The 12,671-nt window shown below is 34.6% G+C and overlaps 1 protein-coding gene across 1 annotated transcript in view; it reads left to right on the forward strand.

Moving 5' to 3' along the window:
• Positions 1–12,671, forward strand: part of LOC124540761 (dynein axonemal heavy chain 1-like) — a 95,433-nt gene that overhangs the window by 52,600 nt on the left and 30,162 nt on the right. The window contains exons 42-55 of the mRNA XM_047118469.1: positions 299–502; positions 1,738–1,951; positions 2,697–2,859; positions 4,166–4,284; positions 4,936–5,141; positions 5,795–5,957; positions 6,344–6,504; positions 7,488–7,703; positions 8,132–8,226; positions 8,854–8,992; positions 9,546–9,708; positions 10,192–10,361; positions 11,020–11,241; positions 12,158–12,319. Coding sequence (XP_046974425.1) covers positions 299–502; positions 1,738–1,951; positions 2,697–2,859; positions 4,166–4,284; positions 4,936–5,141; positions 5,795–5,957; positions 6,344–6,504; positions 7,488–7,703; positions 8,132–8,226; positions 8,854–8,992; positions 9,546–9,708; positions 10,192–10,361; positions 11,020–11,241; positions 12,158–12,319 — 2,397 coding nt within the window. The remainder of the gene's footprint in view (positions 1–298; positions 503–1,737; positions 1,952–2,696; positions 2,860–4,165; positions 4,285–4,935; positions 5,142–5,794; positions 5,958–6,343; positions 6,505–7,487; positions 7,704–8,131; positions 8,227–8,853; positions 8,993–9,545; positions 9,709–10,191; positions 10,362–11,019; positions 11,242–12,157; positions 12,320–12,671) is intronic.

Here is a 12,671-nt window from a genome sequence, read left to right on the forward strand (position 1 = left end):
CAAACACAAATTAAGCACTATGCTTCAAACCCAGGCAGATTTGAACCCACATCCTTATCATGAGTTTTTAATATTCGTTTGGTGGTAGCACAGACCCGTTTAGGTAGATAGCAATGACTCATTTTACCAAACAGCAATACTTAATACTATCGTGTTCCAATTTAAAGGGTTATTGAGCCAGTGTAATTACAGGCACAAGGGACACAAAATCTTAGTTCCCGATGAAAACACATTGACGATGTCAGGTTACTGACAGCAATATCAGATCATCTTAAACCACATAAATTTGACATTCTAGGTATTAGACGACAACAAAAAGTTGTGTTTGTCAAGCGGAGAAATAATGAAGCTTACAGACAGACAGAGAATGATATTCGAAGTAGCTGATCTGGCTGTAGCATCTCCGGCCACCGTATCTCGATGTGGTATGGTGTACCTCGACACACAAGTCGTAGGTCTACCACCTCTCGTTAACGCCTGGATGAAGAGTAATTTACCGCCGGTAAGTCAACTGGATTTGGATGTATGATTAGTAAAGTAAAAGTAAAGTAACAGTCTGTACATTTCCTACTTCTGAGATAAGGCCTCCGCATCCATTAAGAAGAGGGTTTGGAACATATTCCATACGCTGTTCCAATGCGGGTTGGTGGAATGCACATGTGGCAGAATTTCGATGAAATTAAACACGTGCAGGTTTCCTCACGATGTTTTCCTTTCACCGCCGAGCACGAGATGAATTATAAACATAAATTAAGCACATATATATAGTGGTGCTTGCCTGGGTTTGAACCCGCAATCATCGGTTAAGATGCACGCGTTCTAACCACTGGGCCATCTCAGCTCGAGTATGTCGAGTAGAAGTATGATTGTTATAAAATAATTCCGTTGATGATGATGCTGATTGTCAATGATGTGACATTCCAATATACGAGATGGTGGCAGCGGTTTAACTGAATAATAATCTATACTAATAATATAAATGTGAAAGTAACTCTGTCTGTCCGTCGCTCTTTCACGACCAAACCGCTGAACCGAATTTGATGAAATTTGGTATGAAGCAAACTTGAGCTCTGAGAAAGGACATAGGCGAGCGAGCGAAGCGCGGGTGACTCTTAGTAGTTATAAATATAAAGGAAAAGGCTTGGTCATATTATTTAATTAAAGAGTTTAATTTTTTATTTTATTATGTCCCTACTATTTTATTTTGAATTATTAAGATAAAATTATGTTTGAGACGCGGGGAAAATATTTAAGTTGAAGAATACCAGGGTAGTTTAAAAACAATAAACTTAAATTGTTATGAGTATAAATAATATAAATAATATAAATATTGGACAACATCACATACATTACTCTGATCCCAATGTAAGTAGCTATAGAACTTGTGTTATGGAACATCAGAAGTAACAACGGTACTACAAACACCCAGACCTAAGACAACAGAGAAAACTAATTACTTTCTACATAGACTTGGCCGGGAATCGAACCTGAAATCGGTGTACACATTATTCGATCACGGAGGTCGTCAAATTGTGATATATATTTGGTTATAAAATATATTTGTGGGTTGATGTTTTATTCTTAATAACCCAAAATGATAATTCAAAAATAATCACTAGCCAATCCAAAACTAGGTCGTTTTATATATTTATATCCTAACTCTCGTTACAGATCAAATGATTGATTCGTAAAAGACATTCGGTGTTTTTAAAAACTCATAAAGATTTTTTTGTTTAGATCGCTGATAACATTCGGAAAATCCTCCCGAACCTAATAAACACTTACTTATATCCGGCTCTGAGTGTAGTGCGAGCAAAATTAACTGAGATCGTAACGTCGATAGATTCATCTTTGGTACTTAAATTCTTGGAACTCTTGGACTATAGACTGAGACCTCTCACCGGTAAAGATGACAGACCGCCTCCTGGAGCCCCCTTCATAGCTATGATGCGTAAGTATGCAGCTGAAAACTGTTTATTTATTAAGTTTAAATTGATTTTATTAATAAATCTTTTCCCTACTTTTTTGATACTGCAAAAATCATTCCCCATATTACGACCAAATTTTGGCCAAAATTGGGTACTATCGGTATGTTTTATCCCTTATGTTACGTTACACTGGGTTACTCACCCTTCAATTTGGAACAGAATAGTTCTATATGTTTTTTTGCGGTAGATGATATGTGACTATCCAAACGGACTTACAAAAAGCCCTACAAACAAGTATTTATAGTACGACACAAATTAGATGTAGCATCGAAAAATGCAATGAAATGAAAATAAAACCGATTACTGCTGATTTACACGACCAATAGAAATAGGTCACTAACGCGCCTTTCGACGCTATTCGTCGCCTTAGATTCTCGCGTCAGTTCAACCCGAGACAGCAAGTGCATGTAAATCGACGTGTCAAAATGACGAAATATTAGGTCATATGATATTACAAGTTATTACGTTTGTGTAAAGATCATATTTACATGAGAAATAAATATTGATAATTTGGGATGGCGTACTTAATTCGGATGTGATCGACTTTACGAATTTTGCCGATGTTGTATTGTACTATACTATACCTTGTAGTAGGCTTATTTAATCAGATGGTCAAACCCTTCTTAATACCATTGGTATTGGATCTACTTATGTCTTTTTTTAAGATTACATTTGAGATTTTCGAATACATTTTTAATGTTTCTAAAGCGAAATTGGCTCCCTGTTGGGTGATATGGTCAGTGATATGGTCAGTTGGTGCAACTTGCGATCACAACGGACGAACAATATTCTCGAATTTTATGAGAGAGCTCATGCAGGAAAACGGGGCAAAGCCGCTGTTCCCCAAAGAAGGCAGAGTATATGATTACACGTAAGTAAATTATTTTATATATTAGCTGCTTAATTACTAGTGTGTAGAGTGAGTGGGTGACCTTTTCCACGGTAAAAAGCAACCTATGTGCTATTCCAGACTATAATCCATCACTCCTCAAAACAGTCAGATCCTGTCGTGATATAAAATCGATAAAAAAAATTGATTTTGTTTTATTTATTTTTTTTTAATATTAAAATACAAAATACCACCCAATAATTAATCAGGTAAACTCACAATGTATAAGAAATGAAATTTGTCAGGTAAGTTTCTTATAGGGTGTAGACATCCACTAAGAACGATTTTTTTCATACCTAAGGAGGTAAAACGGAGGACAGACGTTTGTGCTTTGCAAATTTCGCGTGGGTAAAGCCATTGGTTCAGCTAGTTTATTATACATTCAAGATAGTATTCGTTCATTCAATTGAATGGCTATTTACCTTCGCAAGCTTACGAATATCAGAGAGTAGGATGGAAGATAACTGTTTGAAGATGACAAGAGAGAGAGAGATACCAGTTCTATAGCTCAATATATGAAAAATATAAAAATTAATAACAAAATTCTATACGAAAAGCGAGCAAAAATGAATCGGTTTTTGGATAAAGTAAATTTTTCGGTCTTTTATTTACTCGGCATGCAATATGCGCTATTAAAAAAACAACTTTTTTTTTCTTTTGAAATCATATTACAGCGACCTCAACCATTCGTCCGATCATTTCAACGGACATTTTTTAAAAAAGGAATGTGTTTTAATTTTTCTTTTTCCATGTATTTTATACGCGGATGATTATATTAGCCAGTTATTGGTAAAAAGTCACTTCCAATCATTGTTGCTCTTTAAATTATTAATTAATCCTTACATTAACAAACTTAAGAGCTAAGATGTTCTGGGTCTTGTGCTAGAAGTTACACTGGCACAATTTACTACTACTGCTAAAGGATATTACAACACTAATGACTTCTTAGTTGATTGCACACCTTGGGAGCGAGATGATCGCCTCCAGGCTGTTTCAAACAACTAAAATATATTTATTGTTATTGTACACGACTACATAAAAATGATCTTCTCAGGTCTGATCTGTTAATTTCCGAATCAGTGATATATTTTTGACTAACGATAACCAAATATAACACTTAAATATTAAATATATATGTTTGCCTTTAATATTGACTCACCCTTGATACTTCAACAGTAATTCAACAATTATTGCTCTTTTGGGGTAGAATATCAGATGATTGGGTGAAATCGTAAAGACCCAAAGCACCCCAAGGAAACATTGTTTACTTAAAAAACATAATTTTTAGATTACACGATGGCGGTTTCACCGATCCAACCGATGATGGAGAACCAGCTAATCCATATTGGTATAATTGGATGGATAATCTCGAAGAGTATGAAGTTGATCCTGAGTGGCAGTATGCAGGTATCATTTTATCAAACTTTTTCATCTTTCATGAAAATGGGAGATAAAAGATTCTTCGACTTAGATCGGCGTCATATTTCTTTAAGATTATTTATGTCAGTGACAGACATGAACTAGTCTGAACAAATTGGGCACCTACTCTATAAAAATAACAGCCTATAACCATTTAGCGATCCAGACTAGCAAAACATATTTTGTATATTTTGCTTTAATTCTATTGTTACTTGAAAACTTTCATTGATATCAATAGTAGATAGATCAAATGGATCATTTTACTCAAGATGGGCTTAAAATCCTAAAAAACATGACCCATATCGCACATATATGTAAATTTTCAGCCTATTTATCGCATATGTATCAAGAAGACAGTTAAATACAAAATACAGTCGGGGTAAGACAAGGTTCGTCACCTTAAGATCTATTTTCGTGTGCTCAGTATGAACGATAGTCGGCTCTACCGATCGAGAGTGACATTGCCTCGCAATGATTTGATGTTTAGATCCAAAAGGCTGCTTAAGACTTGATAAAGGAATGATTTTGAAAACTGACGAAGGTTTTCTTACTCTGACTTTACATATTATAATACTGCTTAGCAGTCGCTAGATTTCTTCATATATCAAAATACAAAGCATTTATTTTTCTACACCTTAGATATCGAAGTTCCAACATTAGACAATGTCCGTTGCGCGGCTCTCCTCGGCTACAAGATAACCAACTACAATCACGTCATCTGCGTCGGCCCGACCGGCACGGGTAAAACGGTTACCATATCATCAAAGCTATCACGAGGGCTACACAAGAAGTTCATTTGTGAATTTCTCGTATTTTCTGCTCGAACGTCCGCGAATCAGACACAGGTATTTATTTATGTTCCATTTTTAAAATATCTTCTCAGTAGATCAACAGGTTCATAGATGATATTCTTGTAAATTTTCCTTTGGAGCTACAGAAATATTTTCAGAATGACGTACAGAGAAATTATTCGCACATAACGTGTTCCTTCTAATGTGATCGATCAATAGTTCCAATAATTTTCTTTAAATTGAGTAGAAACATATTTTACAATTAGGTATCAGGTAAACTTAAGCTTAAAATACATACAAAGTTACATCTATTGAGGTTGTAATTCACGCGAGGACTAACAATGTAAAATTATCGACACAGTTGGACCTAAAGGATCAAAGATCTTGGGTCACTTTACTAATCCTTTTCCTTGTTGTATCCAATTTTTGCGCATATTTCTTTCCGTAAGAAACGAAGTATTGGAAATCTTTAAATAATATATCAGTAAAGTCATTCCCTCGTCGTGGCGTGAACATGGGCAATAGGAATTAATTTATATATATGTATGTATATACATATATGTTGTTAACATAAAATGTGCGTAAATTTAGCGTGTATTTTATTCTTTTATGATCTTTATTTCTCAATAAGCAATAGCTATGATAGTGATATTTATGCCAAGCGAAAAGTTTAAATAATGTTAATTCTAAATTTAAATTGTAATCAGGATGTAATAGACAGTAAGTTAGAGAGACGGAGGCGTGGTGTATTTGGTCCACCGCCAACGAAGCGACAGGTCTTCTTTATCGATGACCTCAATATGCCTGCATTAGAAGTTTATGGCGCTCAACCACCAATTGAACTACTACGTCAATTCATGGATTTTTCTGGTAATTATATTTTTCACCTCTAATTATTTGTAATTTCATTCTATTCAAAATTTTTTTTACGTTTATAGTTTTACTAGTGACCCGCCCGGCTTCCTATAGATGCAACACTGATACTAAATATAATACAGAATCTGTTTATTTAATACACAATAGAAGAAATTATCATAATTTAATTTAAATTATCATTATATAATATTCTAAAATTATCAGTGTTTCTTTACTACATTGTCCATGTATTATGTACGAAAACCTTCCTCTCGACACACCTATCTATTAAAAAAAAAATCATTAAAATCCGTTGCGTAATTTTAAAGATCTAAGCATACATAGAACAGACAGCAGTAAGCGACTTTGTTTTATAATATGTAATGATGACAAATATACAGGTTGGTACGATCGCACCAACATTGGTGAATTCAAGACTCTAATAGATGTCGGAATGGTGGCGGCTATGGGTCCCCCTGGTGGAGGACGCAATCCGGTTACAATGCGCTTGATGAGACACTTCCATTACATAACCTTCACTGAAATGGAATATAGTAGCAAGGTAAATTTACTTCTTTAGAAGCATCATTGTGTCAGAAGAATTTTCACCCTTAAGTGGCAGTGGGCGGGGGGTACTTTCCTTGAAGAACTGATGGCCGATGGGGCCGAAGAGTTCTCGAGTGGTGACCATAAACGAGCGTGACCTGACCACTTGGTAAAGGTCGCGGAGAGCCGCTGGTTGCGGGCTGTACAAGACCGGTCCATATGGCTATCTTTGGGGGAGCCCAATGTCCAGCATTGGACGATTCAAAGGTTGAAATGATCAAAATGTGTCAGAAGAACTTTTGTTACTTATTCGTTTAATGTTAGCTCATATTTCATGCTGATATTAAGTATCGTTTTTAAAAAAGGTAGTCGGAATAGCAAACGGGTCATCTGATGCTAAATTGTATTTACTGCCCATAGACACTAGACATCGGTCCTATAAAAAGTGTTTCCATCCTTTGCATCATTGCAAATCCTTTTCATGGCTCACTCTCTTTGAACCAAAATAAACACAAATTCTTGGTATAATAACAATGTAATCCATTAGGAGGATTGTTAGTCAGTAATATCTCTTTTAATTTATTTTTTTATTACAATGGTTATCTTATTCCTGGTAAGAATAATGAAGTTATAAATGTTAAATAACTATTTTCAATAATGTTAACATCTACTTCTTCCTCTCTGGTCTTTCAGTATTTGGAACATGTTGGGTCAGCATATACTGTTTTTGACCAATATTTTTATATTAATAAAAAAAAATAATAAATACTTTAATATTTATTAAATTATTTTTTTTTTCGGTAAGGCCAGTCTGAATAGGTACCTAACCCCAAACTGCAGTATCCAGTATTGTTATGTTCTGTTTGGGGTGGGTGAGTAATGCAGTGGAAAAACAGGTACATTATTTCCAAAGTTGGTGCACATGGGCGGTGTTGACCACTTACCTCACTTACCTCACTTACCTTATATAAAAAATATTTAACGTTTGTGTTTTTCCAGTATGGTATTTTTAACACAATCCTAAAATCATGGACGAGAAATTTCAAAGATGTCACTATAAATGAGAATTCATTCCTTAAAAGTTCCATTGAAGTTTTCAATTCTCTGGTAGAGGAACTCCTACCAACACCGACCAAATCTCATTATACTTTCAACCTCCGAGATCTAAGCAAGGTGTTCCAGGGTATACTTATGGTGGATCCCCTAAATGTGAAGGTTAGTTTATGTATAACTCATTATCGCCCCCGGCTTCGCTCGCGTTTTAAGGGACGGTGTTTCTTCATGTGCTACAAATACGAGTTCAAACTTGCCTCTTACTAATTTTTCATCAATTTTGGTTATTTGGGTGTTTTGGTCATGAAAGAGCAAAAACAGACAGACGCACATAATATTAGTATATATTTTTATTTAAATTAGTTTCCTGTTGATACTTGCTCACGTGTAGCGGCTGGCGGTAGGATGAAAGCAGAACAGAGATAGAAAAGCTTTTCTTCTTTTTTTATTTTTATCTCTTGCTTAAGCCTATGTCAGATGTGATCTCTTATTAATAGTAAGAACTTCAACTCTATTTGGTTAATTAACTATAGTTTTTGATGCTAAATTTTTATAAGCTATTTTTATTTCATCATTACGTTTTACTATAGGATGAAAACGACGTGATACGGCTTTGGTATCATGAACACCAGCGCGTGTATCAAGATCGACTTGTTAATAACGAAGACCGAACTTGGTTCATTAAGTAAGTTCACCATTCAAATGAAAATGTTCTTTATTTACATAGGCTCTTAGAATCAGTTTCGAATGTGTCGAGATAAAGTTAAAGTTCTCACACAAACTAGCCGAGAAGTGTTTTTAGTATTTACTGAACTTCAAATATTATTACTAACAGTTTATATTCCCCGTAATAAATACTATGAGTAGGTGGTACCCACCAAAGTGGGTTTTTTTGTGTCATAGATAAGCATCAAATGGGCCATGTGATGTTAAGTGGTCACCACAGCCCAAAGATATTGGCGCTGTTAGAAATAGTGACCACCCCATTCTTTGCCAATGCATCAACAACTTTGGAAATTAAGAAGTTATGTCCCTTGTGCCTGTCGTTACACTGACTCCTCATCCCAACCGGAATAAAGTATTAATGCTTCGTGGCAGAATATCTATTGTACAAAACCCTAGCGAGTAAATAGTGCTGTTTCCAGTATAATATTTATATTTTACTTTCTGTGAATTTACAGATTTTATTAAGTAACGAAACTACTGAATATTGATATTTGATACAATCCATAAATAATAAAATTCATCGACAATTCTGAGTATTGCAGGAAAGGGTATTCGATTAAAAAATATTTTGTCTCTTGAATTCCAGTTTGCTGAATAAAAAGATTCGTACCGAGTTTAATAAAAAAGCAAATGATGTGATCGGTGGAAGGTTGATGCTCTTCGGTGATTTCATGGACATTGGAGCTGATGATAAGAAATATATTGAGATTACTGATAAAGGAGAAGTGAATAGTTATTTTATTTTATATCAATATTCAATAATCATCTTCTTAGTTTTCACAGTTTAAATTCCAAAAGATTATTATATTTCATTGTGTTAATTCTAAGTAGATGTACCTAATACTCAAACTCAACTCAATTATATATTTTTTTCTTTTTTTTTATGGTATAGGTTGGCAGACGAGCATATGGGCCACTTGATGGTAAGTGGTCACCATCACCCATAGACAATTAAGCTGTAAGAAAAATTAACTATTCCTTACATCGTCAATGTACCACCAACCTTGGGAACTAAGATGTTATGTCCTTATATATTATATATTTTTTAAGCTCATAAAGGAGGGGGGAGTACATCTTGAGTATCATGTCCCTTTTTGAATCCCTGACGACTTGTGTAAAAATAGTAATCAGTTGCTCAGTTAACATATGAAAGCGTAATGGACCAACTTATAAACATAAATTCGCATTGACAATATTAGTTGAGACTTAGTAGAGCATACCCAAAAATATTGAGTACAGGTACTAACCTTTGTTATTTATTTTTGTGTTCTTAATCAGCTGGATGAAGTCTTGGCTCATTATCTAAACGAATACAATCTGGCATCAACTGCACCATTGGATCTCGTTCTATTTGAAGATGCAGTGGGGCATCTTTGTCGCTTGGCACGTATCATGAGGCAGCCTATGGCTAATGCCCTACTATTGGGTATGGGAGGATCTGGTGAGTTATTCTGAATATTCCGTTTATTGCTATTTACGTATTTTATTATAAAGATTTGGAGATTCTTCTTGGTGAGATGTGTGAAATATAAGTATTAAGTATGCTCGAATAAAGGCCATTTTTGCCAAAAAAAATTTGGTGTAGTTATGTTGATGTATAATGTTATGTAATTGTTAGTGATCTTCTGAAGAAGAAATAAGAAGAAGAAATTTGCAATAAATTATATCTAAGTATTACATTCAAACACAAAAACATTTTAAATAATGAAATTGAATGGAAACTTATTTACATAAGCTATATCAGCTTAAATCTTTTCCTCAACTTTAAACAAAATAATAAGGATTTGTTAAATAAATTAACAGTTTTGCTTGAAAGTCTTATTGGTATACCAACAAAGCCAAGCGTCCGAGCGAATTCAATGAATTTTTCGAGATTGGATGCATCTATTCGGTTTTAATCCACAATAAAGAGAACGTTGATCAGGTCGCCAGTCCTTATCCCGGCTCGCAGCCAGCATGGCGGAACTGCAATGCATGCAGATTGAAATAACAAAGGCTTACGGTCAGGTGGAATGGCGTGATGATCTCAAACATACTATGATGAAGGCCGGCGCTGAAAATCGTGGAATTGTTTTCCTGTTTTCCGATGCTCAGGTATATCACTGAACTATATTATATACTAGCTGTTACCCGTATGTATTATAGAAATTAACTTAAAATATTACATTTATGTAAGACCTCTTTGTTTCAAAACTTTTTTTCCACTAAAAATTTAAAAATGGCCTGCGTCCTTTCTCAGGCTCTAAACTATTTGTGTGTCAAGTTTCATTTAAATCGGTCCAGTAGTTTTGACGTGAAAGGGAGACAAACTGACAGATCTACAGAGTTACTTTCACATTTATAATATAAGTATGGAAGTATGGATTAAAAATATGTTATAATTATATTGACTATCAATCTATAAAAACAGGGTTTTAGAAGTTTTAACTCAGATTTTATATAGGTTACTTTGGATTATATTTTTGAAGGTCGATGTTATTTACACATTTAAAGACATCCCATCAGTTGAAGGGTGAGCGTAGGTTTATACAAAACAAGGGACATAACATCTTAGTTCCCAATGTTGGCGGTTCATCGGTGAGGTAAGGAATCGTCAATATTTCTTACAGCTCCAATAACTTTGGGGAAATGAGCCCCACGAGTACCTATTTTGCTTTACAAAAAAATATATTTTGATCTCTCTCTCATTATTGGTTTAATATTTGAAAGACAAAGACAGCAATATTTAATAAGTTTCTGCCTACATTTTTAGATAAAAATGGAATCGTTCCTTGAAGACCTGAACAACATACTGAGTTCAGGCGACGTTCCAAATATATATGAAGCTGAAGACTTGGATTCTATATATATGTCTGTTCGTCACGCAGTTATGGAAATGAATTTAGCGGCAACTAAGACTAATCTGTTTGCCTGCTATCAGCGTAGAGTTCGAAGCAATTTACATATTGTTGTGGTTATGAGTCCTGTTGGTGAAGTAAGTTATTGAATAACGAATTAATATTTTTTTATTGACATAATAATGATTATTATTGAGTCCATAATTAAAAAAAAAACTTTAATAGCAAAAATCATTACCGCATGAAGTATTATGTTGAACATTCTTTTATATTTTATATAATATTTTATAATATACTATCGACCCATTAACGAAACAAAGTCGCATACCACTGTCTGTCCCTATGTATGCTTAGATCTTTAAAATGACGCAACGGATTTTAATGATTTTTTTTTAATAGATAGAGCGATTTGACAGGAAGGTTTTTGTATATAATACATGGACAATATCAGTAACGAAATACTGATAATTTTAGGAGTTTCTAATATGATGTTGTAAATAAATAAATTCTGTAGTATATTTAGTATCAGTATTGCACCTCTGCGGGTCGCTAGTACATAATAAAATAGGCTATTTGACAATACGAAAAATAAATTGTGAATTTTGTAATCAGTGTATATTATGAGTTTAAAAATGGATATTTACTTACAAAAGTTGAAAATATTACTTAATTTATTCAAAATACCATAAACAAAAATGCATTTTTTCAAACGTTTGTCACGTGACACAAAAAACTCCTGATTGGCCGGGCTTATGATGAAGTCACTTTCTTGTAAACTTTGCTTTTCTACTATATGTACCACAGATTAAAATACAGCAAAGTGACGTCACCGACCCCATTGCAGCGCCATATTTTTCGGCAAATATGTACTAGAAATAAAAAACACATCTTTTACTGGGTCCTTAACCTCTACTAAATAATATAAAATGGATTTTAAAAACCAGTCAAACAGCCTATTGTAGTCAGAAAATAAAATGATAATTTCATTAAAGCATCACTATCTAACGATGATACCGTTTAAACACTAGTTGAACAAATTTTTGTCCATTTTAGATCTTCAGAGCTCGTCTCCGCCAATTTCCCTCCCTCGTGAATTGCTGCACCATCGATTGGTTCAGCGAGTGGCCAAAGTCTGCCCTCGAATCCGTGGCAACGCACTTCTTCAACAACATGGCGGAGCTGCAGACCACTGATGAAATTATCGAATCTCTAGTTGTAAGTTCTCGAATCTAGATGGCCTAGTGGTTAGAACGCGTGCGTCTTAACCGATGATTGCGGGTTCAAACCCAGGCAAGCACCGCTGTTTCATGTTCTTAATTTGTCTTTATAATTCATCTCGTGCTCAGCGCTGAAGGAAAACATCGTGAGGAAACCTGCATGTGATAAATTTCATAGAAATTCTGCCACATGTGCATTCCACCAACCCGCATTTGAACAGCGTGGTGGAATATGTTCCAAAACCTTCTCCTCAAAGGGAGAGGAGGCCTTTAGACCAGCAGTGGGAATATACAGGCTGTTGTTGTTGTTGTTGTAGTTGTAAGTAATTATTAATATATCTTTTTATTTA

The sequence above is a fragment of the Vanessa cardui genome, chromosome 26, assembly GCF_905220365.1.
Source record: "Vanessa cardui chromosome 26, ilVanCard2.1, whole genome shotgun sequence".
Lineage (NCBI taxonomy): Eukaryota > Metazoa > Arthropoda > Insecta > Lepidoptera > Nymphalidae > Vanessa > Vanessa cardui.